The sequence below is a fragment of the Hemitrygon akajei genome, chromosome 12 (genome assembly GCF_048418815.1).
Source record: "Hemitrygon akajei chromosome 12, sHemAka1.3, whole genome shotgun sequence".
Classification (NCBI taxonomy): domain Eukaryota; kingdom Metazoa; phylum Chordata; class Chondrichthyes; order Myliobatiformes; family Dasyatidae; genus Hemitrygon; species Hemitrygon akajei.
The window spans coordinates 25,515,894-25,541,535 of NC_133135.1; the positions used below are offsets into that span (position 1 = coordinate 25,515,894).

Sequence of the window (25,642 nt, forward strand, 5' to 3'; positions counted from 1 at the left end):
CTTCCATTCATACGCCTCACAGACTGCATCTTCCTTGAGCTTCCTTGAGATTTCTGCAGTCTTCAGGCCAAATCTGTTCTGAGGGGAGTAGTGACTATCTCCGGGGGAAATATTACCCTTTTGTCAAGGTCAACTGCCATGTTGCAGTCACAAGCAGGCTCCAGTATGCCTGACATCAACCATGTCACTGAGGGTGGCACTGTCTCTCCTTGTGTATGTTGGAAGGTTTAGTTTGGTTAGTCACAACCAAAAATTTAATAATTTGGAAGGAGTCAAAGGGAATGCAAAATGTGCATTCATGTGGAGAGAAGTTCATTTTTTGGTCTCAAATCTTAGCTGGTGTGTTTGTGTAAATTTGGTCTTAATCTAGTTTCATCAATTGAAGATGCTAAGTTATTTTAATCTCTTGCTTTTGATATTCTTTCCTACCCATTTTGACTGGAATGAATCACCAAAAACTGTGTAAACCTGATATGGTATACAAAACAAATCAATTTGGTTTCTTAAGACATTATTGTATCATTTTCTGCAATTTTTTGGTATTGCACCTTTTTTCTGTACAAGTAACATCTAGCAAATTAAAGATACGAATAACAACTACAACGTGCACTTAGGCTATGTCCACACTACATGGGATAAATCCATAATCGAAGCTTTTTCTCTTCATTTTTACCCTCCGTCCACACTAAAACGGCATATTCGTCCCCCGAAAACGGAGATTTTCAGAAACGCTCTCCAGAGTGTGTAATTTTGAAAACTCCGCTTGGACAGAGCAGTGTGGACGGGGTAACCAGAGAAATCTAAAAACACTGTCATGACGTGCCGGAACAGATGGTGGCAGCAGCGCGGAATGTCATTGTTTTCATGAACGCAATAGAACAATGCCGCAGCGGAAACGGAAATAGTAAACCGCTTCCTCTTCAGTTGCTTTCTGTAGGTGTGTCCTGCGCACGCCCAGGATGAGGAGATTCACCCAAATATCTGTTTCAATGTGGACAGACATATTTTTAAAAACACCTAGTGTGGACGCCTATCATTTTTACATGAAACTGGTGTTTTCAAAATTATCCAGTCTAGCGTGGACATAGCCTTAAGGAATATTGGAAGCCTAATTTTAAGTGTATTTAATAGTTGATAAGAGGAGCATATTTAATAAGAAGAAGGAAAATAACTCCATCATGGATAACTTAAATTTAAATTGTAAAATACAGATAAGTAAAAGTTACAGAATTTTAAAGTAAACAGTAAAGAGAGGAATTAGTTAATTTATATTTTTTGCACAAACTTCAAAGAATTTGAGCACCCTAAAACTAAATGTAGAACAAGAAAGAACTGAAGATCATTTGAAACAAAAATATATAGGATATGCTCATAAACTTGCCATGAGAATGGATTTAACAAAAATATAAAACAGAAAATAGGATTTCAATTTTGTTGAGAATCTGACCAGGTTATTAGGTGTCTGAATCTCCATTGAAACAAGATCAGATACTATTCCATCTGAGTCATCACCACTCCCCGCTGTTAGCAAGAAGAAGAAGAAGAAGAAGAAGTGGGACTGTATAACATCAGCTTCTGCTCCAGCTTACTATCTGTCTTCACATAACCCCGATACCTTAGAAACGAATATATTCAATGACTCCACTCCCACGCCTCTCTTGGAGAGGGAATTTTAAAGTTTTAGAAGAGCATGACAGAAGAAACTCCTCCTTATTTCCTTCCTAGATGGGTGACCACTCCTTATTTTGCAAATGTACCCAAGACCCAGATATCCTCAATGGGTAAATATCTTCTTGGCATCTGCTACTACAAAACATTATATGCTTCAACTAGATCACCATTAATTCTTCTAATCACTAATGACTAAAAGCCCTCACAAGACAATAGCTTCATCTCAAGAATCAGCCGTTAACCTCCTTTATATCTTCTCTGAATATCCCCAGTGCAAGTATCCTCCTCCTTAAACAAGTATATGCAGTACTCCAAATACAATCTTAACAGTGCAAGACATTTTTTTTTTACTTTTATACTCCACCCATTGTAATACAGGGAATTAATTATGCTCTAAATGTAGTTTCAATGTCCTAATATGCTTAAATACATTCCCATCTTTACAAAAAGTTACTATAGAGACAATAAAATAACTAACATAAGGAAATGGAGATCCTGTTTCTTGACGTTCCCATTTCACCCCTCTTGCCCTTTTTAATTAGTTTATTGGTGAGTTTGCTTCCAGTTTGTATTACTGTACATTGGAAATCAAACCTTTCTTGATTTTAAATCTTGATGAAATTGTTACATATTACCATCAGTTTATGTTTAATAACTTTATTAGTGGATCCACAACATTTTGAAGGTCATTGGACATTGGTATTTAAAAAGAAACCAAAATAGAATATAAGGTAGGTGTATGGAGGTATATGGTCCAGGTGCAGGTCAGTGGGACTAGCAGAAAAATGGTTCGGCACAGCCATAAAGGGCCAAAAGGCCTGTTTCTGTGCTGTAACGTTCTATGGTTCTATTACTGATTGTTCAAGAGTAATCCAATGCAGTTTCCCATCAGAACATTTGATATAAAATAACCAATAAAATACAAACCTTTAAAATTCCATATTGCATATAAGAATTTAATACATCCACCGAATGTTGGAGGATAGAATCATCCACTCAACTAAAGACTACAGTGACATCACTAAAGGTCACTTTAATTGCCAAATACAGCTAGCTTTGGGTCAAATAGGAAATATGGCATATCAGGAAATCGAACTAAAAACTACAAAATATATCCAGTAATTAATTCAGCAAGGCATCTAAATGAAAAGATGCTTCCATACAAACTTGCATTTATCCACCAATACGCAACTCAATTACTCCCGCACTTTCTTCAACCGTAACATCCTTCAAAATAACGCTGCAAAGTTTTTAAAATGGAAATTTAGTGGGACTGATTCAGTGTTAAAACATTATTGGTTGGTACCATATCTGTAAAGATCCTTATCAGTACTTAGAAAGCAGTCTACGTGCATTTTCTTTCTTGAATGGGAAGTTAATATTTAGAAACATAGAAAACATACAGCACAATTCAGGCCCTTCTGCCCACAAAGCTGTTCCAAACATGTCCCTATCTTAGAACTACCTAGGCTTTACCCATAGCCCTCTATTTTTCTAAGCTCCATGTATCCATCCAGGAGTCTCTTAAAAGACCCCATCGTTTCCACCTCCACCGCCGCTGCCGGCAGCCCATTCCATGCACTCACCACTCTCTGCATAAAAAACTTACCCCTGACATCCCCTTTGTACCTACTTCCAAGCACCTTAAAACTATGCCCTCTCGTGCTAGCTATTTCAGCCCTGGGGAAAAGCCTCTGACTATCCACACGATCAATGCCTCTCATTATCTTGTACACCACTATCAAGTCACCTCTCATCCTCTCATTTTTTTTTCAAAAAAGTAAGACGATCTCCAGTTTCTGCTGCGCAGCTATGAAATTTACAGTGGAGATGTAGGAATAAGCGCCTGAACATCACAAATAGTCCAGAACAGGGGTACCCAAGCTTGGGGCCCATGGACTCCTCGGTTAATGGTAAGGGGTCCATGGCAAAAAAAGGTTGGAAACCCCTGGTCTGGAAATACACTGGTGAAGCAGAAGTGGGGATAAATTGCACACACCGTCGCACAAAATGAATCTGGTTTATAAGCTGCCTGATATCTACCCTGTTTTTTTATTACTTAAATGTTAAATAATGCTAAATTACAACTAAGTTAATTAAGTAGGGATGAAGGATCAGGTGATGTGCTGTAGTTGAATGGTAATAAGATTAGAGAGTTAAATGTGTGGCTCAAAGTTTGGGAGAAGTTGTTTGACTTCATGTACATTGACACCGGTGTAGGGGAAGGAAGGAATTGTTCTCGTGAGATGAGCTTCACTTGAACCATGCTGGGATCAAGGTCCTGGCAAACTGTATAACTAGCGCAGTGGATAGAGCTTTAAATTAAATAGTTCGGGGAGAGGGTTGGGGGGGGGGTGGGTTCAACAGCTTGGAAAAATAAGGATACGGTAAAAGGGAAGGAGAGTGCAGGAGTGGTTAATAAAGTCTCCAAAATAAAGAATAAGATGGAAAGATTAGAAATGTGTAATAATTAAACTTCAGGCAACATGGAGACAAATTGAGAATAAGGTAGTGAATACAGGACTGAAGGTGTTATATTTGAATGCATGCAGTATATGAATTAAGGTAAATTAGTAGTTAGAAATTGGCAAGTGTGACGGCATCACTGAGTTGGGGCTGAAAGAAGATCACCGTTGGGAGCTTAACATCCAAGGATACACATTGTATTGAAAGAACAGGCAGGTAGGCAGAGAGCTCGGGTGGCTCTGCTGGTAAAAAATTAAATCCAATCCTTCAAAAGAGGTGACACAGGACAGGAAGATGTAGAATCCTTGTGGGTAGAATTAAGGAACTCTAAGGGTAAAAAGACAACCACAAGAAAATTTGCAGATGCTGGAAATCCAAAGCAACACACACAAAATGCTGGAGGAACTCAGCAGGCCAGACAGCATCTAAGGACAGGAGTAAACAGTCCAAAATGGGTCAGAAATGTTGACTGTTTATTCTTTTCCAAGGGTAAAAGATACTGATGAGAGTTACAGACAGGCCACCGAATTGTAGCCAGGCTCTGGGGTACAAACTACAACAGGAGATAGAAAAGGCATGTAAAAAATGCAATGTTATGATAGTCACGAGGATCGATTGTAGATTGTAGAGTGGGAATTAGTAGCAAGTCTTTGAGACGCTCTTTAGAGCAGCTTGTTGTTGAGCCCACTGGATTAGGTGTTGTGTAATGAACAAGATTTGATTAGGGAGCTTATGATAATGTAAGCCTTAGGAGGTAGTGATCATAACGTCATAAAATTCACCTTGCAGTTTGAGAGGGAGATGCTAAAATTGGATGTATCAATATTACAGTGGAGTAAAGGCAACTATAGAGGCAGGAGGGAGGAGCTGACCAAAGCTGTAAGGGGACACTAGCAGAACATCAATGGCTGGAGTTTCTGGGAGCAATTTGGAAGTGCAAGATAGATACATCCCAAAGGAGAAGTAGTCTAAAGGGAGGATGAGGCAACTATGGCTGACAAGGGAAGTCAAAGGCAGCATAGCAAAGACAGCATGCTATACAGTGGACATATAGCACTGGGAAGTTTGATCATTGGGAAGCTTTCAAAAACAAACAGAAGACAACTAAAAAAGCAATAAAGAGCGAAAAGGTGAAATATAAAGAAAAGCCAGCCAATAATATAAGGGGATATAAAATGTTTCTCAGTTACATAAAGAGTAACAGGGTGTGAATAGATATTGGACTACTGGAAAATGACTCTGCTGAGGTAGCAAAAGGGGACAAAGAATTACAGATGAATTTAATAAGAATTTTGTATTGGATCTACACTGTGTAAGACACCAGCAGTATACCAAAAATTCAAGAGTGTCAGGGGGCATAAGTGCGTGTAGTTGCCATTAATAAGGAAAAGCTGCTTGGGAAGCTGAAAGGTCTGAAAGTAAGTAAGTCACCTGGAACTGATGGACCACACCCCAGGGTTCTGAAAGAGGTAGCTGAAGGGATTGTAGAGGCTGTAATAGCGAACATTGAAGAACCACTAGATTGTATAATGGTTCCAAAGGACTGGAGAATTGCAAATGTCACTCCACTCTTTAAGAAGGGAGGGAGACAAAAGACAGGAAATTATAGGTGCTAGCTTGACATCAGTGGTTGAGAAAGTGTTGAAGTCCATTATTAAGGACAAACATGAGGAAATCTGCAGATGCTGGAAATTCAAGCAACACACACAAAATGCTGGTGGAACGCAGCAGGCCAGGCAGCATCTATAGGGAGAAGCGCTGTCGACGTTTCAGGCCAAGATCCTTTGTCAGGTCTAACTGAAAAGATATGCTTACTATCTTTCCTTTCAGTTAGTCCTGATGAAGGATTTTGGCCCAAAAAGTCGACAGTGCTTCTCCTTATAGATGCTGCCTGGCCTGCTGCGTTCCACCAGCATTTTGTGTGTGTTACTTCCATTATTAAGGATGAGGTTTTGGGGTACTTTTCGCACATGATAAAATAGATCAAAGTCAGCATGATTTCCTTACAGGATAGTTTGTCTGACACATCTGTTTAAATTATTTGGGAAAATAACAGACAGGATAGACAAAGAAGAGTCAGTGGATGTTCTTTACTTGGAATTCCAGAAGGCTTTTGAAAAGGTGGGGTGGTGGGGTGGAGATATGTCCCTACCAAAGGAGGCATCAGGTGCTTCGTCCCACTGCTAAACTGCAGGTCATCCTTGGGCAAGGTGTAGCACCTTGATCAGTGTCATGTGAAGCCATGGCAGGGGGTGGTCATATGAGCAACTGGTCTATATTACATGTCCGGTTATGTGAGCCCTGATGCCAGGCAGACAATCTTGTGTAAAAAAAATTTGCCTACAAGAACACAATCACCTACATCATACGACATGGCACATAATGATGATGACGATTTGAAAAGATGCCGCACAAGTTTGCTAAATAATATTACAGCCCATGATATTACAGGAAATATACTAGCATTGATAGAAAATTGTCTGACTAGCAGGAGGCAAAGAGTGGGAATAAAGCAGGTCTTATCGCAAACAAAAGAAAATCTGCAGATGCTGGAAATCCAAGCAACACATACAAAATGCCGGAGGAACTCAGCAGGCCAGGAAGCATCCATGGAAAAGAGTACAGTTAACATTTCAGACCAAGACCTTTCCTCAGGGTCTTTGCTGTTCAGATGTGAATGGTGTTGTGCAGGGATAGGTGTCGGATTTACTGCTTTTCACATTACAGTGGATTCCGATTAAATCCAGCTATCTGTTAATCAGGGCAGCTGATTTGAGACAATTCTTAAAGAACAAAAAAGAATCAAGAAAATAGCTCAAGTTCCCTTTGTTCTTTTGGGACACTATGCCACTTAATTGGGACAGGAAACTGTTGCCAAATAGTTTCTAACTTGCATCAGTCGCAAGCACTTGCCTGGCCATTAGACACTACATCTTGCTTAGAGCAAACAGTTTTTAAATAGCGTGTGTTTCTGTTCAAAGAGCAGTGATTTTTGTCACTGATAGTGGCTGATAATTAAGCAGTAAGAAAATTATGAACTGTTTTGCTCACTGGGATTTCAGGCTTGGAGATGGTAGAAGTGGCCGGGAGAGGAAATGAAACAGTTTCATTACTTCAACAAGTTAGGAAATATGAATAATTTGAAGGTATCCACAATCATCTTGAATGTTACAATGAAAATGAAGACCTGGAATATGCAGTCGTCAAAAGCATTGTATGAAGGCAGTCTGTTATCTGCATTAGGTGTCTGCGGGAATTTTGTTCATTAACAGTCAATCAAACAACACGGCAGCACACACTGGATGAACTCTGTTGATAACTATTAGGAACTAATACTGTTTTATAGTAATTTAGTAGCATTGGTAGTGTTTTAATTTGTTCTGTATTTCATTTAAATACATAATTTGTTTCTCAGTTAAATGGTAGCTGGTCGTTTAAATATCTTTTAAACATTTTCCAAGAAGCATCGGCTAATTGGGCCAAAACGAAATTGCTCCTGATGTGTCCCAATTAACCAAAGTCCACTGTATATAGTAATGACCTGAATAACGGAACTGTTGGCTTTGAGGCTATGTTTGCAAAGATGCAAAGATAGGTGGAGGGGCAAGGAGTGTTAAGGAAGCAGAGAGTCTGCAAAAGGATTTAGGCATATTCGGAGAACAGGTCAAGAAGTGGCAAATGGAAAATCAGCATAGGGAAGTGTATGGTCATGTACTTTGAAAGAAGGAATAAAGACATAGTCTATATTCTAAATGGAGAACGAGTTCAGAAATTGGAGGTGTAAAGGGACTTGGGAGTCCAAGTGCAGGATTCCCTAAAGGTTTACTTGCAAGTTGCGTCAGTGGTAAGGAAGGCAAATGCAATATTGGCGTTCATTTTGAGAGGACTAGAAAATAAAAGCAAGGATGGAATGCTGTGGCTTTATTCAGCATTGGTCAGTCCTCACTGGGGAATATTGTGAGCAGGTTTGGGCCCTATATCCAAGGAAGGATTTGCTGGTACTGGAGAGGGTCCAGAGAAGTTTAAGAAGAATGATCCCAGGAATGAAAGTCTTAATGTATCAGAATGAAAGGGTTAATTGCTCTTGGTCTGTATTGCTGAAGTTTAGAGAATGAGGGCTTTTCTCACCAAAGCCTACCAAATATTGAAAGTCCTATATAGAGTGGACATGAGCAAGTCATTTCCAATAGCAGGGGAGTCTAGGACCAGAGGGCATAGCCTCACAGTAGAAGAATGTTCCTTCAGAATAGATATGAGGGGGAATTTCTTTAGACAAAGCACGGTGTATCTGTGGAATTCATTGCCACACGTGGCTGTGGAGGCCAGGACACTCGGTATATTTAAAATGGAGGTTGATAGGTGCTTGATTAGTAAGGTATCAAAGGTTATGGGGAGAAGGCAGGAGAGTAGGATTGAAAAAGAAAATAAATCAGTTTTTATGATTGAATGGTGGAGAAGATTCAATGACCTGAATGGCCTAACTCTGCTCCTATGTCATATGATCTTATAGATATAAGAGAGGATGGCTATTAGAGATATCATCAATTTGTCCAATTCTATTCTCACCCTCAGGTGATGGGAGCGTCAGACTCAAATTTACTGCTTTTAATGGGGCATCATTATTAACTATCATAGAATTAAATTTAAAAGATGAACTAAATCTTACATTATAATTAATGATACAATTAATTATGCTAGCAACCAAAGGTAATTTCAATGTTATGAAATTTCACATCTCTGCTAAGCTGAGTTAACCTCCACTAACTTACATATACAATAACATTTATGCAAATTAAATCGATCTAAAGAATAATAAAGAAAATTAGCAGAATGTGATTTCTGACAGATAGGGCCAAATCTCACAGTGCCCAAAGTAGTGTTGTGTGATTTCTGTTGTCCTACATTCATCTGAACCAGATCAAAGGGACTAGGCCTCCATATCTTCAAGATGTCGGTGAGGTGAAGTAGATCTCAGATCCTTGATTCCCAAATGATGGGCGGCAATTTAAAATGGATGAAAACTGGGGCTGGGTTATCTCCAACATGACACTGGAAACTGAATGTGGTGTCCAGCCACAAAACTGAGTTTCGGGATTGACAGCAGACTAGAACTGCCAATCCCCTTCAGCAAGATCTGCCCACCGTATCAAGTCAGGTGATGTTACATATCTTACGATTACACTGCACCTCACCAATTATGTTACAAACACAATTTCTAAGAATTAACATTGTTAGCATTGACTGAGAATGAGGTGTCCCATCAACTCCCAACTGGCATTAAAATTTAATCAAAGTGTACAAGAATCACTGAAACTCTACATGAGCAGGCTGCTCTTTGTCAGCATTACCTTACATTGTTTAAGAAGGTATTTTCCACAAACCAATACCCACACTTCAGCAAAGTTGGGAAAAGAAATGGACATAGAAGATTGCAAATCAATCTAAATGAGAACTTATCATCACTTTTACTAAATCAACTGAATGAGCTATAACTCACCTATCACTTTAGTGTTTTAGTTATACTACCACGTCTTTAATAAAAATGGTATCTCGTAGTTTAAATGCAAATAATCCACTTTTTATGAAATTTAAGATTCAGAGAATGGAATTGATAAAATTTGCTACAAATTTACTTTCGACTGGAATATTTCTAGACACAAAGTACTCCCAGGGGTGAAGAAAATGTCATAATACCAATCAGCAGTTGAGCTAAAATGATTGAGCTCCTCTTAAGTGGTTGAAGACCTACAGAAAAAAAAGCTTTTTTTTTGCTTCTGGTAGCAGGGAGCTGAAGTGAAAACATTATTTAAATTCTGAGTGCACACACAAGCTGAACTAGCTGCATCCTTGCAACCTAAGCACAGCCTCAAGGGAAGATGCTCTACTGACAAATTAATACCTTAGAGAAAAGATCAGAATGGTGGCAATGAACTCATTTGTTCCTCACAATAATAAAGAATGGCTTTTTTCATTACCACGGCGGTGATTGTTGCCATGGTGACTTGGACTTACCTCATTGCTTCACGAAGTGCTCCTCGCTCACTGAGAGTGGTGTGTTTGATGTCATCAAAATTATTCTCTAGCTTCTCATAGCTCTGGAATAAACCAAAAGGTAAAGACATTTCTCATATAAGCATTCACTTTTATCCTCATATATTAAAACACATTTCTTTTCAAGCAACATACCCTATGGAGTGACTCCGATGCATAATCAAAATTGACATTATAAACCTGCCAAAAGTCAATCTTATTCACAATGTGGTTGTCATGGAAATCTTATCACTAACTCCCCATGTATGAGAGGGATGCACACAAGAAGCGAAGCATGTATATCTGATTACAAATACTCCATTCTAATGCATATCTTAATATTTTATGCTTGAAACTATATATGTTTCCCATTTAAATAGTTTGTTTTCCCTAAGGCAGTTTTTCTAAGGGTGGAAAACTAGCTGCTTCTGAATAACTCTGTGTGAGATGTAAATATCCCTGGGACAAGATAAATCACAGGACTCTAACAAATAAAGTAATATAAAACATACACACAACAGCAGCGATCATACTCTTAAGTTGTTTTGAGCCTCAGCTTTAAAGAGAGCTGTCTTTAAACAGCCGGGTGTTTTTAGAATCCCAAGCATATTTTGATTTAATTTTCTTTAAATGGAGTTTTAGAAATGAAATAGGAAAAAGTAGGAACAGAAGAGAATAAGGAAAGCAGAACACAAATGTTAGAACAGGAATTTGCAGCAATAAATTAAAAAAGGAAGGTTATTGAACAGAGGAAATAAAGGAGAACAAGGAAAAGAGAGAGAGCATTTAACAGACATATTCCAAACCAGAACATAAATTACAATGAAGCACTATTAGATTATAGCAAGGAATACAGCAAATTCATAATAATTTGGATATCATTCAGATTCATTGCACATAATCAAACCCACTCATTTTCCTTTTCTTCTTTTATTACCTCCTGAACAACACTGGATGAATTGTTATAGTTATTTATATATTATTGAATCATCACTTCCCATAAATTGCACCTAACAATTTTGATAACCTCCATATCATTATATCTGTAGCAGGAGAATCTTATTTGTATCCACTTTACACTGACCTCAACATAAACTTTCAGTTGTTCAAGAAACCATTTAGAAAAGAGAGTGCAGAGAAAAGTTACAAGGATTTTGCTAAGAGTTAGGACCCGAGTTAAAGGAGAAGGATATGACTTTTATTCCCTAGGGCGTAGGAGAATGAGGTTCAAAATTACAAGGGGCATAAATAGGGTAAATGCAAGCAGACTTTTTCCACTGAGGTTGGGTGAGATGAGAACTAGAGGTCATGGGTTAAAGGTGAAAAGTGGAATGTTTAAGGGGAACACGATGGGGGATATCTTTACTCAGAGGGTGCTAATAGCATGGAACGAGCTGCCAAAGGAGATGGTGGATGTGTGTTTGATTTCAACATTTAGGAGAAATTTGAATAGGTACATTGATGGGAGGCATATGGAGGGCTATGGCCTGGGTGCAGGTCAATGGGACTAGCCAGAATAATATTTGAACATAGAACATAGAATAGTACAGCACATTACAGGCCCTTCAGCCCACAATGTTGTGCCGACCCTCAAACCCTGCCTCCCATATAACTCCCCACCTTAAATTCCTCCATAAACCTGTCAAGTAGTCTCTTAAACTTCACTAGTGTATCTGCCTCCACCACTGACTCAGGCAGTGCATTCCACGCACGAATCACTCGCTAAGTGAAAAACCTTCCTCTAATATCCCCCTTGAACTTCCCTCCCCTTACCTTAAAGCCATGTCCTCTTGTATTGAGCAGTGGTACCCTGGGGAAGAGGCGCTGGCTGTCCACTGTCTATTCCTCTTAATATCTTGTACACCTCTATCATGTCTCCTCTTATCCTCCTTCTCTCCAAAGAGTAAAGCCCTAGCTCCCTTAATCTCTGATCATAATCCATACTCTCTAAACCAGGCAGCATCCTGGTAAATCTCCTCTGTACCCTTTCCAATGCTTCCACATCCTTCCTATAGTGAGGCGACCAGAACTGGACACAGTACTCCAAGTGTGGCCTAACTAGAGTTTTATAGAGCTGCATCATTACATCACGTCTCTTAAACTCTATCCCTCGACTTATGAAAGCTAACATCCCATAAGTTTTCTTAATTACCCTATCTAACTCTGAGGCAACTTTCAGGGATCTGGGGACATATACCCCCAGATCCCTCTGCTCCTCCACACTACCAAGTATCCTGTCATTTACTTTGCCTTGGAGTTTGTCCTTCCAAGGTGTACTTCCTCACACTTCTCTGGGTTGAACTCCAACTGCCACTTTTCAGCCCACTTCTGCATCCTATCAATGTCTCTCTGCAATCTTCGACAATCATTTGACATGGATTAGATGGACCAAAAGGCCTGTTTCTGTGCTGTATTGTCGAATGACTCTAAGACCCTAAAAGCATTTGCAGATTTACCCTTCATTATTTACAAGAGATCAAAGTAATTAATGGTTTTTCTTCACTGCCTAAAGGAACATAAACTGGAGTCGCTGGAGTCCTAAGATATATTGTCAGTGGTGAGTTACCGTGTCTGCTGTTAGACCTATAGAAAATATTTATATATATGTTTTTACAAAATAAGCTTAAAGCATAAGAGATTCTGTAGCAGCTTGAAATCTTGAGCAATATGCACAAAATGCTGGAGGAACTCAGCAGGTAAGTCAACATCTATGGAGAGGAATAAACATTCCCAATGAAGAGTCGCGGCCTGAAACACTGATTGTTTATTCCTCTCCATAGATGCTGCCTGACCTGCTGAGTTTCTCCAACATTTTGTGTATGTCCATCAAAGATGTTTTACTGTTAAGTGAAATCTAGATCTGAAATGTTGAGGCCCTGCATGATTGCAGATTTTTGTGCTGCAAAATGCCTTTATATGCCAGAACTAGCTGTGCTGCATTGTATTAAATATTGTAAACATATTAGATGAAACTCTGAACAATTCCAAGCAACACTTTAACTCTTTGTGAACTCGCTGCATGTAGGATGTTTGTACAAATTAAACACTGTAGATTTGTTAAATGCTTGCTAATAGTGGCTGGATTCCTTTTGGCCTTAGGCACTACTGACATGAGAACAAAAGACCAGCAAAGTTTTCTGTCTCTGCGTGTCTCCCAATGCTTGTGGATTGAACCCCTATTTATTGAGGTACCTTTCGCTCAGTTCTTCGAACTTCACCTGGACTGAGGAATTGTGATCATCAGTGTCTCGGATAGACCTCAGGGTGATTTCACGAGTTGGAATTAGGTGCTCCCCCAACAACAGCAATAATCAACTTGCCTGATGACAGCAACAATCAAGTGGAGACTACAAATCAAATCTGAAATCTTTGTAGCTCATGACGTAGTATTTAGTGTGGTTCATTTGTGCTTTCTGCTTTAATGCTAACAAATTAGGCTTAAGTTACTTTGTTGTGTTCACATGCTTGCTACCACATTTCCTGGACACTCAAGTTGGTTTGGATCTTTTGGGTCTGATCAACCCACACCCCCCCAACCCCGCCCAAAATGAAAAAAATGTTGACCACCAGTGTTGCCAGATATCAAAGCTGTCAATGACTGTGAATGCTTCTGAACCATTCAGATGTCTTCATTTGAAAGTAGAGGCTGCTGAGGTTGAACTGAACGAGGGATATTCTATGTGATTTTTCTGGCGAATCAACGAGAGCATGAACGTAGGAAATAATGACCTCTGATATGTAAAATTGTTTGGTTTTTAATAATTATAATTTTAGAAACATTTAAACATTTTAAAAGCACTAGAAAATATTTAAAACTATTAAAGCAAACATAGTCAATTTAAAACATGTATATTATCTGGTACTTATCCTTCTCTATTGCAAAAATGGCTGTGGAACTCAGTAAGATTGTGTACTACCTTTGAACTTCAAATAGAATCAGGAAGCGATTGAGAATCCCAGCCATTAAACTCATCACTTCTGTGCTGAGCAAGTTAATCTGAATTGTGCTGCTCACAATTTCCACCACATTCAGGACGAGTGGCTTTAGGTTCAGGCCCACAAACCACCAAGGGTGACAGACTGTGAAACTGAACAGGATACTTGCAGGAAAATTTGAATATGCTTACAATTTGGGAATAAAGGAAATGTGTGGAAAACTGCAAAGTTCTTTACAAAAGGGACAATAAAAATTCTGGAATATTTGCTGATCTGCACTGAGCTTTCCTAAGGAGAACATAGCTACAATAAGAGGAAGACAAAAGGAATATACAGTTGTAGGTGGAAATCTGTTGACATTACTGTATTAGCTCATGACTTAGGATTTAGTTGTATATAAATGTCTATCTGCATAAAGAACAATGATTTACTTGTGTTTTCAGTCGACTGTGGCTTATTACTACTGACGCTGAAGTGTCGTGGCAGAGAAGAAGAGCTGGATGTTAAAGCAAGGGCTCGCCAGTGTCCAGAATCATCCAAGGACTGGTGACAGTGATTGTTTGGGATAAATGATCAAAGCTTGAGCATGATGCTGCTGGAATTCCTCAAGGAACCATGCCCAGAGCAACCATTGTAGTTACTTCATTCTTCTGATACAAAACCAGGAGTGGAATTAAGAGAAGGATATAGCTTGGGAGAAAAAAAAAACACTCCTTATTGAACAATATTATGGAACCACGTTCTCCAGCAGCAGTCTTTAAAGAATCCAAAAACAAGCTTCTCAAGAGCTTTCATATTCCAGGATAAATAAAACAAGTTTTCATTACACTGAAGATGGAACACAACAGCACATAAACAGGTACTTAATTAGCCATGAAAATTAACTTATACGAGAGCTGCCTTGTGATAGGCTGTGGATGGTGAATGCATCAGTCCATGGGGAGATGATTCCAGGTATTGGAACAGGGAAGTCACTTTCGCACAGGGTCAAGAAATTCTACGTTAAGTTTAACAGGACTGTGAAACAGAATCTGGTTAGATAGCCTGATGTTAAAATATCACTCAGCTAAGGGGTTAAAAATCCTGATATCCATTAAAAGACTGTGCTAGATACCAGTCGGACATAATAATTTAAATGATAACTAGGGTAAGATGACAATAGGGCCAGCATGAGAGAAAACCTAGATGACAAATTCTTTTATCCAAAGCATTAATAAAGTGACCAGTTACTGATCAGAATTTGTCTGCTATGTGGCAAAGGTAAATAACACTATTAGACTCCAGAGAGTGCATACAATTGTTTAATAAAATCTTTTGGATGAGGGGCTTCCATAATGTGGGTGGAATGGAGAATCTGAGATTAGTAGCGAGTAGAGATACTCAGTGCTTTGGCTTAGTGGGGGAAAAAAAGACATGCCCTTTTGTTGGAAAGATCATAAACCAAGTAAATGAATTTAAAACATGCAGGCCTCCTGCAACGAGCATGATCGGAGGATAATCTGAAATTCATGGCCTAATGCTTCAGATCATATAGAAACAGCAAACACAGCCCATCAAGGATGTTCTGATTACTCCATGTTCCTGTCTAATATTTAATTCCCATGCAGTTCCAAAACCTTGCAACCTCTGCCTCAATGATACTTAATGTCTCAGCACTCATGGCTCTCCGGGATTGAGCGTGGTGGGCACAGAACAGTTATCACTTTCAAAAGGAAAATGGAAAGATACCAGAGAGAAAGAAAATACGCAGTGTGATGAAGAAGGAACCTGTTGTGTTTCTCTTCATAAAGATGAACAGTACAGGTAAAACCTAACGCATTTTTATTTGGGACACTCCAACCAAGACAACCACATGCACCCAGCGCACTAATGTGTTATCCAGTACTGAGCCTGAACTGCACGCTAGGAATTGAAGTTCTTTATTACATCAGAGCATTGAGTATAGGAGTTGGGATGTAATGTTAAAATTGTACAAGGTATTGGTAAGGCCGAATTTGGAGTATTGTGTACAGTTCTGGTCACCGAATTATAGGAAATATATCAACAAATTAGAGAGAGTACAGAGAAGATTTACTAGAATGTTACCTGGGTTTCAGCACCTAAGTTACAAGGAAAGGTTGAACAAGTTAGGTCTTTATTCTTTGGTGCGCAGAAGGTTGAGGGGGAACTTGATAGAGGTATTTAAAATAATGAGGGGGATAAATCGAGTTGACATGGATAGGCTTTTTCCATTGAGAGTAGGGGAGATTCAAACAAGAGGACATGATTTGAGAGTTAGGGGGCAAAAGTTTAAGGCTAACCCGACAGGGAATCTCTTTACTCAGAGAGTGGTAGCTGTGTGGAACGAGCCTCTAGTAGAAGTGGTAGAGGCAGGTTTGGTATTGTCATTTAAAGTAAAATTGGATAGGTATATGGATAGGAAAGGAATGGAGGGTTATGGGCTGAGTGGAGGTCAGTGGGACTAGGTGAGAGTAAGCGTCCGCACGGACTAGAAGGGCCGAGATGGCCAGTTTCCATGCTGTAATTGTTATATGGTTATATTACATACACACATATGGCACAAACCAGGGAACAGGATGCTTTATAGTGTTCTTGCAGGAATGTTAACTTCTAAGTGTAGAAGTTTATTTGGACGTGCAACCAAAATTTATCATCCATTACGTTTAGATTCCAAATTCAATATTTTCTGACAGAGATCCCTTGCCCAATTCCCTTACCCTCTACCTTACAGGGGAAAAAAATCCTTTCTGTTGCGTTTGGTATATTTCCTTCTACAATGGTTCATGTGTCTTTTATCGAAGTTATCAGCTTCATCTTGTGTTTCAGTAGCACAATTGGTAGCTCCCCAATAGAAAAGAAACAATCTTATAGATTTTCTTTTCCTTGTAAAGAATAATCACCCATAGCTTTGTTTTATCCCACCATTATTTCAAGTTTTATCTCCCTTACACTCACATTCTTTAGGGAATACTTTAAAACCAAAGCCAATCTGCCTGTACCAGTGGAAGCTAAAGAAACCTTAGCACTCAAAATGGCCATTTAAACAAATGAGAGAACAATGCATTTAGAAATATTGGGAATTTATATTTAAAAGCAATAAATGATCAGTGTTTGGAATCTGCTCCTTGATGTGCAAGTGGGAACAAATTAAATAGGAAGCTGCTAAGTGTAATTAGACAAAAGAAAATTTTAAGGAGAAAATAACTGTGCGAATATTGGAGAAGTGCCAGCCAATCTGACAAACTAGTTCTGAAAAGAGCCTGAGTCAATTTGATGGACGAATAGCCTTTTTCAAAGCTGTCCTTTTTATAATTTTATTGATAGTAGTACCTTGATCAGAAACAAAATAAAGGCAGTAAGGTAACTAAACACAGTCCACATGGATTTTAGAAAAGCCTTTAATCAGGACCTCACGACAGACTGGCCAAAACTAAAAACTCACAGGATTCAAGGGAGAGTGGCAATTGAATTAAAAACTGGAAAATCAAAGGATTACAGTTGATGGGTGTTTTTGAAGGTTATTATCTGCAGGATAATAATCCACATGACTCAGTACAATGGTCCTTTTTTGACATATGTATGATTGACATAGATTTTACAGAAGGATCATTATAAAGGTTATCAGGTGATACAAACATTGACCAGGAGTTTAACTGTAAAAAGGAAAACATTAGATTGTAGGAAGACATGGCTGGTTGGAATTGGAATTAGTTTATTATTTTTACATACATCGAGGTACAGTGAAAAGCTTGTCTTTCATACTGCTGGCCAGCTCCATCATGAACACTAGCTTACCCACCCATCAAGGACAGATTCAAAAGGAGATTCATCGAAAAGGTGGCATCCTTCATTAAGGACCCCCACCATCCAGGACATGCCCGCTTCTCATTATTATCAGAGAGTAAGTACAGGACCCTAAAGACACAAACACACAAGATTTTAGGAACAACTTCTTCCCCTCTGCCCTTAGATTTCTGAATGGTCAATTGTTCAATGAATCCATGCACACACACACTAGAGACAGAGAGACAGAAAGAGAGAACATAGAACATAGAAAACCTACAGCACAATACAGGGCCTTCGACCCACAATGCTGTGCCAAACATGTACTTACTTTAGAAATTACCTAGGCTTACCCATAGCCCTCTATTTTTCTAAACTCAAAAGACCCTATTGTATCCACCTCCACCACCACTGCCAGCAGCCCATTCCACTCACTCACCACTCTCTGCATAAAAAACTTAACTCTGACACCTCCTCTGTAATTACTTCCAAGCACCTTAAAACTGTGCCCTCTTATGTTAATCATAAAGGGAGATACAGTAGTCAGCACTGCATTTCTGCCACATTACAACAAATGTCAGTGATAATAAAGCTGATTCTGATTTTGCTCATATAGCTCAAACCATTACATTATCCATTAAAGTAGTACAAGGTAAAACAATAACAATACAGAATAAAATGTAACAGCCACAGAGGAAGTGCAATGCACATAGGCAATTTGGTGCAAGATCACGAGATAGCTTGAGGTCGAGAGTACATCTTATACGGATGGAGATAAAAGAGCAATGGAATATAATCTATTTGGGAAATACAGCAAGACAAGAAAATATGCAATAAATAGAAGCTTACTAAGAGATGTGGAGGAACAAAGGCAATTTAGGGTGTTTGTGCAGAGATTTTTAAAGATAGGTAAAAAAGCAACTGTTAAGCCTTATTGACTGGGCAGAGAATGGAGTACAAAAGCAGGGATATTCTTGTTAGAAATGCAACTTCTCTTCTTAGGCAGACCTTGAAAATTAACAATAACTTGCTTAATTCCAGTTCTGGGGAATCTGAGGTGGCTGATATACCCAGTGTGAGATGCACAACACCTGCTACAGATGGGGCAGGAATTGCTCGAAGAGGCAGGTGACAGAGCTGTTCAAAAGATCAGCATCTCTTCTGCAGCTTTTTCTCCTGTTAAAAAGACTTGAGACATTTAGTGCCTTCCCAAATGTCCCTTCTCCATTTTGAGTGCTATCAAGGATAAGCACAGATCAATGAGAATGCAGCATCTTGTTTCAGGGGAGGCTGTGAGAATATTGTTGAAATCATATCCATGTTGTCTAGGAAATCTTTTGATTTGAGAGCCTGGAGCAGCTCCTTTAGAGTTTGAGTGTCAGTCGTGAAGATAATGTAGCCTACCTAATGCAGCTGGTTGAGTACAATCCGTGCCTCAATGCTGTAAATGCTGGTGTGGGTGTGGACAATTCTATTGATTTGCTTACCCTGACACTGGATTTCAATGATATTGCAGAGGAAGCATTGAAAACAACTGCCCAGGGCTTCGAGGTGCCTGCTGAATGTAGTCCACGTCTCTGAAGTATACAGGAAGGCAAGGGCTGCTACTACCTGCTAGACCAAGCACATGCTGGAGTTGTAGTCTTCATCTTCTAATACACGTTTTCCTCTGGAGATAAAAGGCTTTGCCAATGCCATCTCTTTATGGATGCCTTGCTGAATTACAACTTGAAAGTGATTTTTAAAAAAAAATAATTTGAGAACCTCTTAATAAGGCTTTATGGCATTGTAAAGCAAGGCTAAGGTGCTAGAGTTACCGCACTCTAAGTCCATTAGCTCACATGCTTTACTGAATGAGTCACTGATGGCTTTGAATTTGCTATTGCAAAGTTTACATAAGTAAGCATCAACTGCACAATGCATCTAAAGTAATTTTGGTTCTGCAGCAGAGATGAAAGTCATCCCTGTAACTTAGTTCCAATTTAGTTGGAAATTATTTGGAGGTGAGGTGCAATATTGTTTTCTTCATTCACTTATGGGTTGTGGGCATCGCAAGCTAAGCCAGCATTTATCACCCATCCCTAGTTGCCCCTGAGAAGGTGGTGACGAGGTGCCTTCTTGAAAGTCTTCAGGCCGTGAGTTGTAGGTAAACCCACAGTGCTGTTAGCGAGGGAATTCCATGATTTTGACCCAGCGACAATGAAGGAATGGCGATATGTTTCCAAGTCAGGATGGTGAGTGACTAGGAGGGGGATTTCCAAGTGGCGGTGTTCCCAAGTATCTACTGTTCTCGTCCCTCTAGATGAAAGCGGTCATGGGTCTGGAAGGAGCTGCCTTGGGAATTTTGGTGTTGTTGCAAGTGCATCTTGTAGACAGTATACACTGCTGCAACTGTTCATCAATGGCAGAGGAACTGGATGCTTATGGAAGGGGTACCAATCAAATGAGTTGCATTGTACTGGATGGTGTCAGGCTTCTTGAGTGTTGATGGGTTACTCGGCACTCATCCAGGTGAGTGGCGAATATTCCATTACAGCCTTGACCTGAGCTTTGACCTGGACAGGATTTGGGAAGGCAGGATGTGAGTCACACACCGCAGGGTTCCTAGCCTTTGACCTGCTCTGATAGTCACAATGTTTATATGGCTAGACGAATTCAGTTTCCCATCAAAGGTAACCCCCAGGATGTTGATAGTATGGGATTCAGTGATGGTCATGCCACTGAACATCAAGGACAATGATTAGAGCTTTCATGTTGAAGATGGTCATTGCCTGGCACTTGCGTGGCTCGAATGTTACACATCACTTGTCAGCCAAGCTAAGATGTTTTCCAGGTCCTGCTGCATTTGAACTGCTCCTCTATCTGAGGAGTCACGAATGGTGTAGACCATTGTGCAATCATTGGGATAAGGAAGACCAAAGATGGATTGAAGCAATGTCTTTTCAGACTGAGTCAGCGGTAAGGAAGGCAAATACAATCTTAGCATTTCATTTTGAGGACTAGGATATAGGAGCAAGGATGCAATACTGAGACTTTATGAGGCATTGTACAGACTTGGAGTATTATGAGCAGTTTTAGGCCCCTTATCCAAGAATAGATGTGCCAGCATTAGAGAAATGTTCATGTATGAGGGTGTTTGAAATCTCTGGAGATTAGAAGAATTGGGATGAAATCTCATTGAAACCTATTGAATATATTAAGGCCTAGATAGAGTGGATGTGGAGAGGATGGGTAGGTTAGTTCACCAGAGGGCACAGCCTTAGAATAGAAGGACCTCTATTTAGAACAGAGATGAGGAGGAACTTCTTTAGCCAGTTGATGTTGAATCTATGGAATTCATTGCCACAGAGGGCTGTAGAGACCTTGTCATTAAGTATATTTAAAGCAGAGTTTGATGGCTTCTTGTTTAGTCAGGGCATCACAGGTTAATGGGAGAAAACTGGACAATGGGGTTGAGAGGGATAATCAATCAGCCATGAAGGAATGCAAGATTAGACTTGATGGTCCAAATGGTCTAGTTCTGCTCCTATGTCTTGTGGACTTATGGACATTGCTTGAGTCCAGTCTGCACTGGGCTTTCATATGATTGTGAAGTAGACATAGAAAGAAAACAATTTTTAGAGGCTGCCACATTTAAAATAAGGGCATATATAGTGGTTGAAGTTTTCTTCTTACTAGGACTTCAAAAGTGAGGAAGATCACATGCAGAACGCTTGTTGCTAGACAGATAGAATTCACACCACTCTTTGGCCACTAGGAGGAGGTGGTTACCAAAAATCATAGAGATGACTTTTCCCTTGGCCAGCAGCAGAACAAACCCTCTGTACTGGCTATAATTGGATTTTCTTTCTTGAAAATAGCAATGATTATAGCATCTTTGTGGTCCTCTGATACAAGCTGCTCTTTATTAATTTGGAAATGAGGTCATGAATACGTGCCCACATTTCTCTTCCTCCAAGTTTCAGAACTTCAGCCATCTGCTCTAGAGGCATTGTTATTTTTCAGCTGGCCGTGAGCTATGGGTGGCCTCAAGACTGCACTAGAGAGTATACTGTGGGATGGGAGTTAATTTTCTTTGTGTCAAAGACACAGTCTGGTTCAGGAGGCTTTTGAAGGACTCGTTCCAACTGATGTGAACATCTCTCTGCCTGAGTTTATCTCCACTCTTGGTTCTTAGTAGGTTTAGCCTTGAACTGTACTGCCACAGAGGACACAGACAGCATAAGTGAATCCATAAATTTTCAAAACTGACAGATAGCTACTGCACTCTTCTAACCCTCATGCATTCTTCAGGTCATAGGTTTCTTATCAAATGCCAATTTCAGGAGGCACTAGATTTTCTTTTTTGTCCCCTGTGAAATGAGGGGATTTGAAATGAGTCAAACATTTGTTTGACTGTATGTGCAAGGACTTGGCCCTGGAATTTCTGTCGTGGAGTAGGCTCAGAGATTTACGAGATCTTGCCAGGATTCAAAAAATGTAGCTATGAGTAAAGATTAAATTAGTTGGGAGATGCTTACCATTACTTTCTAAAAAGTTTGTGTAGATTCAGTATGTCACTAATAACTGAGAAACTTCCGTTGATGTACAGTGGAGAGCACTGTCATTTGTTGTATCATGGCTTGGTATGGAAACACCAATGCTCAGGAATGGTAAAAGCTACAGAGAGAGGTATATACAGCCCTGTCGATCATAGGCAAAACCCTCCAAAGCCCCTCTCTCCCCATCAATTGAGTACATGAAGTGATGCCACAAGAAAATGGCTCCTATCATCCAAGATACCACCATCCAGGACATGCCCTCTTCTCACTACTACCATCAGGCAGGAGATACAGAATCCTTAGGTCCAACACCACGAGGTTCTGGAACAGTTATTACCCTGCTATCATCAGACTCCTGAACCAGGGTGGATAACTTCAAACATCACTCCTCTGAACTAATTCTATGACCTATAGACTCCCTTTCAATGACTCCATGACTCAATGACTCCACAACGTTATTTTTACTTTACACAGGTTATCTTGTTTTGCACACTGGTTTGTCAGTCTTTGTTTATGTATAGTTGTCATAAAATTCTATTTGGTTTTTTTTACATATACAGTGACATATACGTACTTTACAAATACATTTCCTTTGAACTTTGAAACAATACATTGAGAACTCATATTTGTAAACTATGACTGGACTTGCTAAAATAACAAAGGCAATACTTTTAACAAGAGATCAAACTCCATGTACAATACACTTAAATTATTTGGTGAAAGAATCTGATGGCGATGAAGCCAAAAGATATTCAGCCAGTGGGATTGAAGTGATGTGGAATTCTTGACATGAAAGGTGATGGTGGCAGAAAACCTCATCACATTAGAAGTGCTATTAGATAGATTAGATTCCCTTTGGCTTGCATGGACATGAAAGACCGAATGGCTTTCATCTGTGTTGTAAATTTTCTACAATTGGAAAAAGATAGCCACAAATCAGAAAATAGCGGATAGGAATTCAATGCAGTGCATTTGGAGTGGCTGAAAATGCAAACTGAAGTTCCACACCAAAATACAGAAAGACAAACCGTTTGTGGCAGGCAAATAAATGGCATACAAAATTCAATGTAGCAAGTGTGAGGTGGCTAATTTTGGAAGGAGGCTATTTATTCGCTAGAAGACAGAAAGCTAAGTGAGGCAGAGGAGTGAAGCTTTTTGGGAATACAGATCAATAAACAGTTGAATATTGAACCATGTTGATTCAGGCAGAATTACTCTATTCTGTCTTTTACACATATCCCCTTGGGATCCTGGGCTTATAAATAGATACATAAAAAGCAAAGTCAAATCTCCAAATACCTCTGAACAAAATCGCTGAAGTCTGCACCAGTTCAGCCATGAATATTATGTCCAGATTTCAGCACAACACTTCCAGAAGTTTGAGAAATCTTTAGAACTGGAGTTCACAACCTGAGATCGATGGAGCATGAAGGGGTCTGTGGTATAAAAGGTTTGGGAACCCCTGCTTTGGAAAGTGTACAATAAAGATTCAGAGAGGCTGCAGAAAAGATTTTAATACATGATTTCAGACATGAGGGATTTCAATTATGTGGGTGCAATGGAGAAGTTAAGATTGTTTTTCATTTTGCAGAACAGATTGAGTGCTCTTAGAAAGAGTCAGTATGAGCTTGCTGGACTAGATTCTCAGACTCTCAGAGACATGTCATTAATCATGAAGTTCTAGATTTCTCAACCTCAGAGTCTCCGGCATTTTCCTTTCCTTTGAAATACATTTTGTCTAAATTATTAGATGATACTCTTAGAATACCTTCTCTGAATTTGGTTCCAGCATTACAAATGTTTTATAAATCCAAACACTTGTTACAATAAAAATGATCAAGTACATGCATAAAATACATGAGAAATTATTTCTCTCAACGACTTTCAGATGACATGTTTACCTTTTATAAACAGTTAAAAGCAGGGCTCATCGGGGAAATGACAAATCTATACACAACGTACAAGTTTTGTGACTGCAGAATTCTAACATCATTTTGCATATGCAAAATTACTCACTGTGACATTGTGTAAACTAAGCAACCGTGGATACCACAAAATCTGTAAGCATAATGTGGAAATCAAAAGAAGAAAAATCATGGAAATATTACTTTTGGCATGTGTTTTGCATTTCTTCCTACTGTTCTTATTTTAGACTTTATGGCAGATTCCACTTTCAATATCTGTAATACATGGCACAGAAAATGACTGTTAAACGCAACAGGTGTGTGCCAGTGTTTATAACCTTCTTCATATCTTGCTTAACCTAACTCTATCCCCCTTTCACAATGTGATTATCCTCTTGTCTAGCTGTTCTTTAAAAGCTCACAACAAGCATTCCAGGTGGTGGCAAATTCAGCTTTCTCACCAATTTTACAGCAAAGATGTTCCTCCTGAAAATTTCTTTGGGTTTATTTGTGATACTTGATTATAGATCTCCATCCCACCACCACTCATTGGTGACATAGAAGTATTTTCTACATATCTATCCTTGCTACTGCACAGGACCGAAAGAAGCTGCAGAGGGTTGTAACTTTAGTCAGCTCCATCTTGGGTACTAGCCTAGAAAGTACCCAGGGCACCTTCAAGGAGCAGTGTCTCAGTCTAGTTTTTGTACTGTGTCATGTAGCACCATGGTCCTGAAAAACGTTGTCTTGTAGCGATGTACTACATACAGAGTCGTTTTGAGACTAGTTTATTCAAACTTCGCGGCACTGGCATTTAATCCCTAGCGCCCGCCCTCTCTGGGCGGAAATGACGTCAGAGGTGCATTACCAAAGTCTCTTCCCGCGCGCTAGCTATTTGTGAGCCAGTTCGCCTGTGCAGAAAGTGGGTCGCCACAGTCTCATTTTTACTATGTACTGTACCAGCGGTTATGGTCAAAATGACAATAAAAGTGACTTGACTTGATTTGACTTGAGAAAGACAGCATCCAAGGACAGCATCCCAGGACGTGCCCTTTTCTCTTTGTTACCATTTGGTAGGAGGTACAGAAGCCTGAAGGTACACATTCAGCGATTCAGGAACAGTTTCTTCCCCTCTGCCATCCGATTCCTAAACAGACATTGAACCCGTGAACACCACCTCACTTTTTTAATATATATTATTTCTGTTTTTGCACGAGTTTTAATTTATTCAATATACATATACTGTAATTGATTTACTTATTTCACTTCTACATCACGTATTGCACTGAACTGCTGCAGCCAGATTAACAA

At 39.4% G+C, this 25,642-nt stretch overlaps 1 protein-coding gene across 2 annotated transcripts in view; it reads right to left on the bottom strand.

Moving 5' to 3' along the window:
* Positions 1-25,642, bottom strand: part of LOC140736808 (dihydropyrimidine dehydrogenase [NADP(+)]-like) — an 888,868-nt gene that overhangs the window by 666,580 nt on the left and 196,646 nt on the right. For both annotated transcript variants that reach the window (XM_073062742.1, XM_073062741.1), the window contains exon 3: positions 10,150-10,232. In XM_073062742.1, coding sequence (XP_072918843.1) covers positions 10,150-10,232 — 83 coding nt within the window. The remainder of the gene's footprint in view (positions 1-10,149; positions 10,233-25,642) is intronic.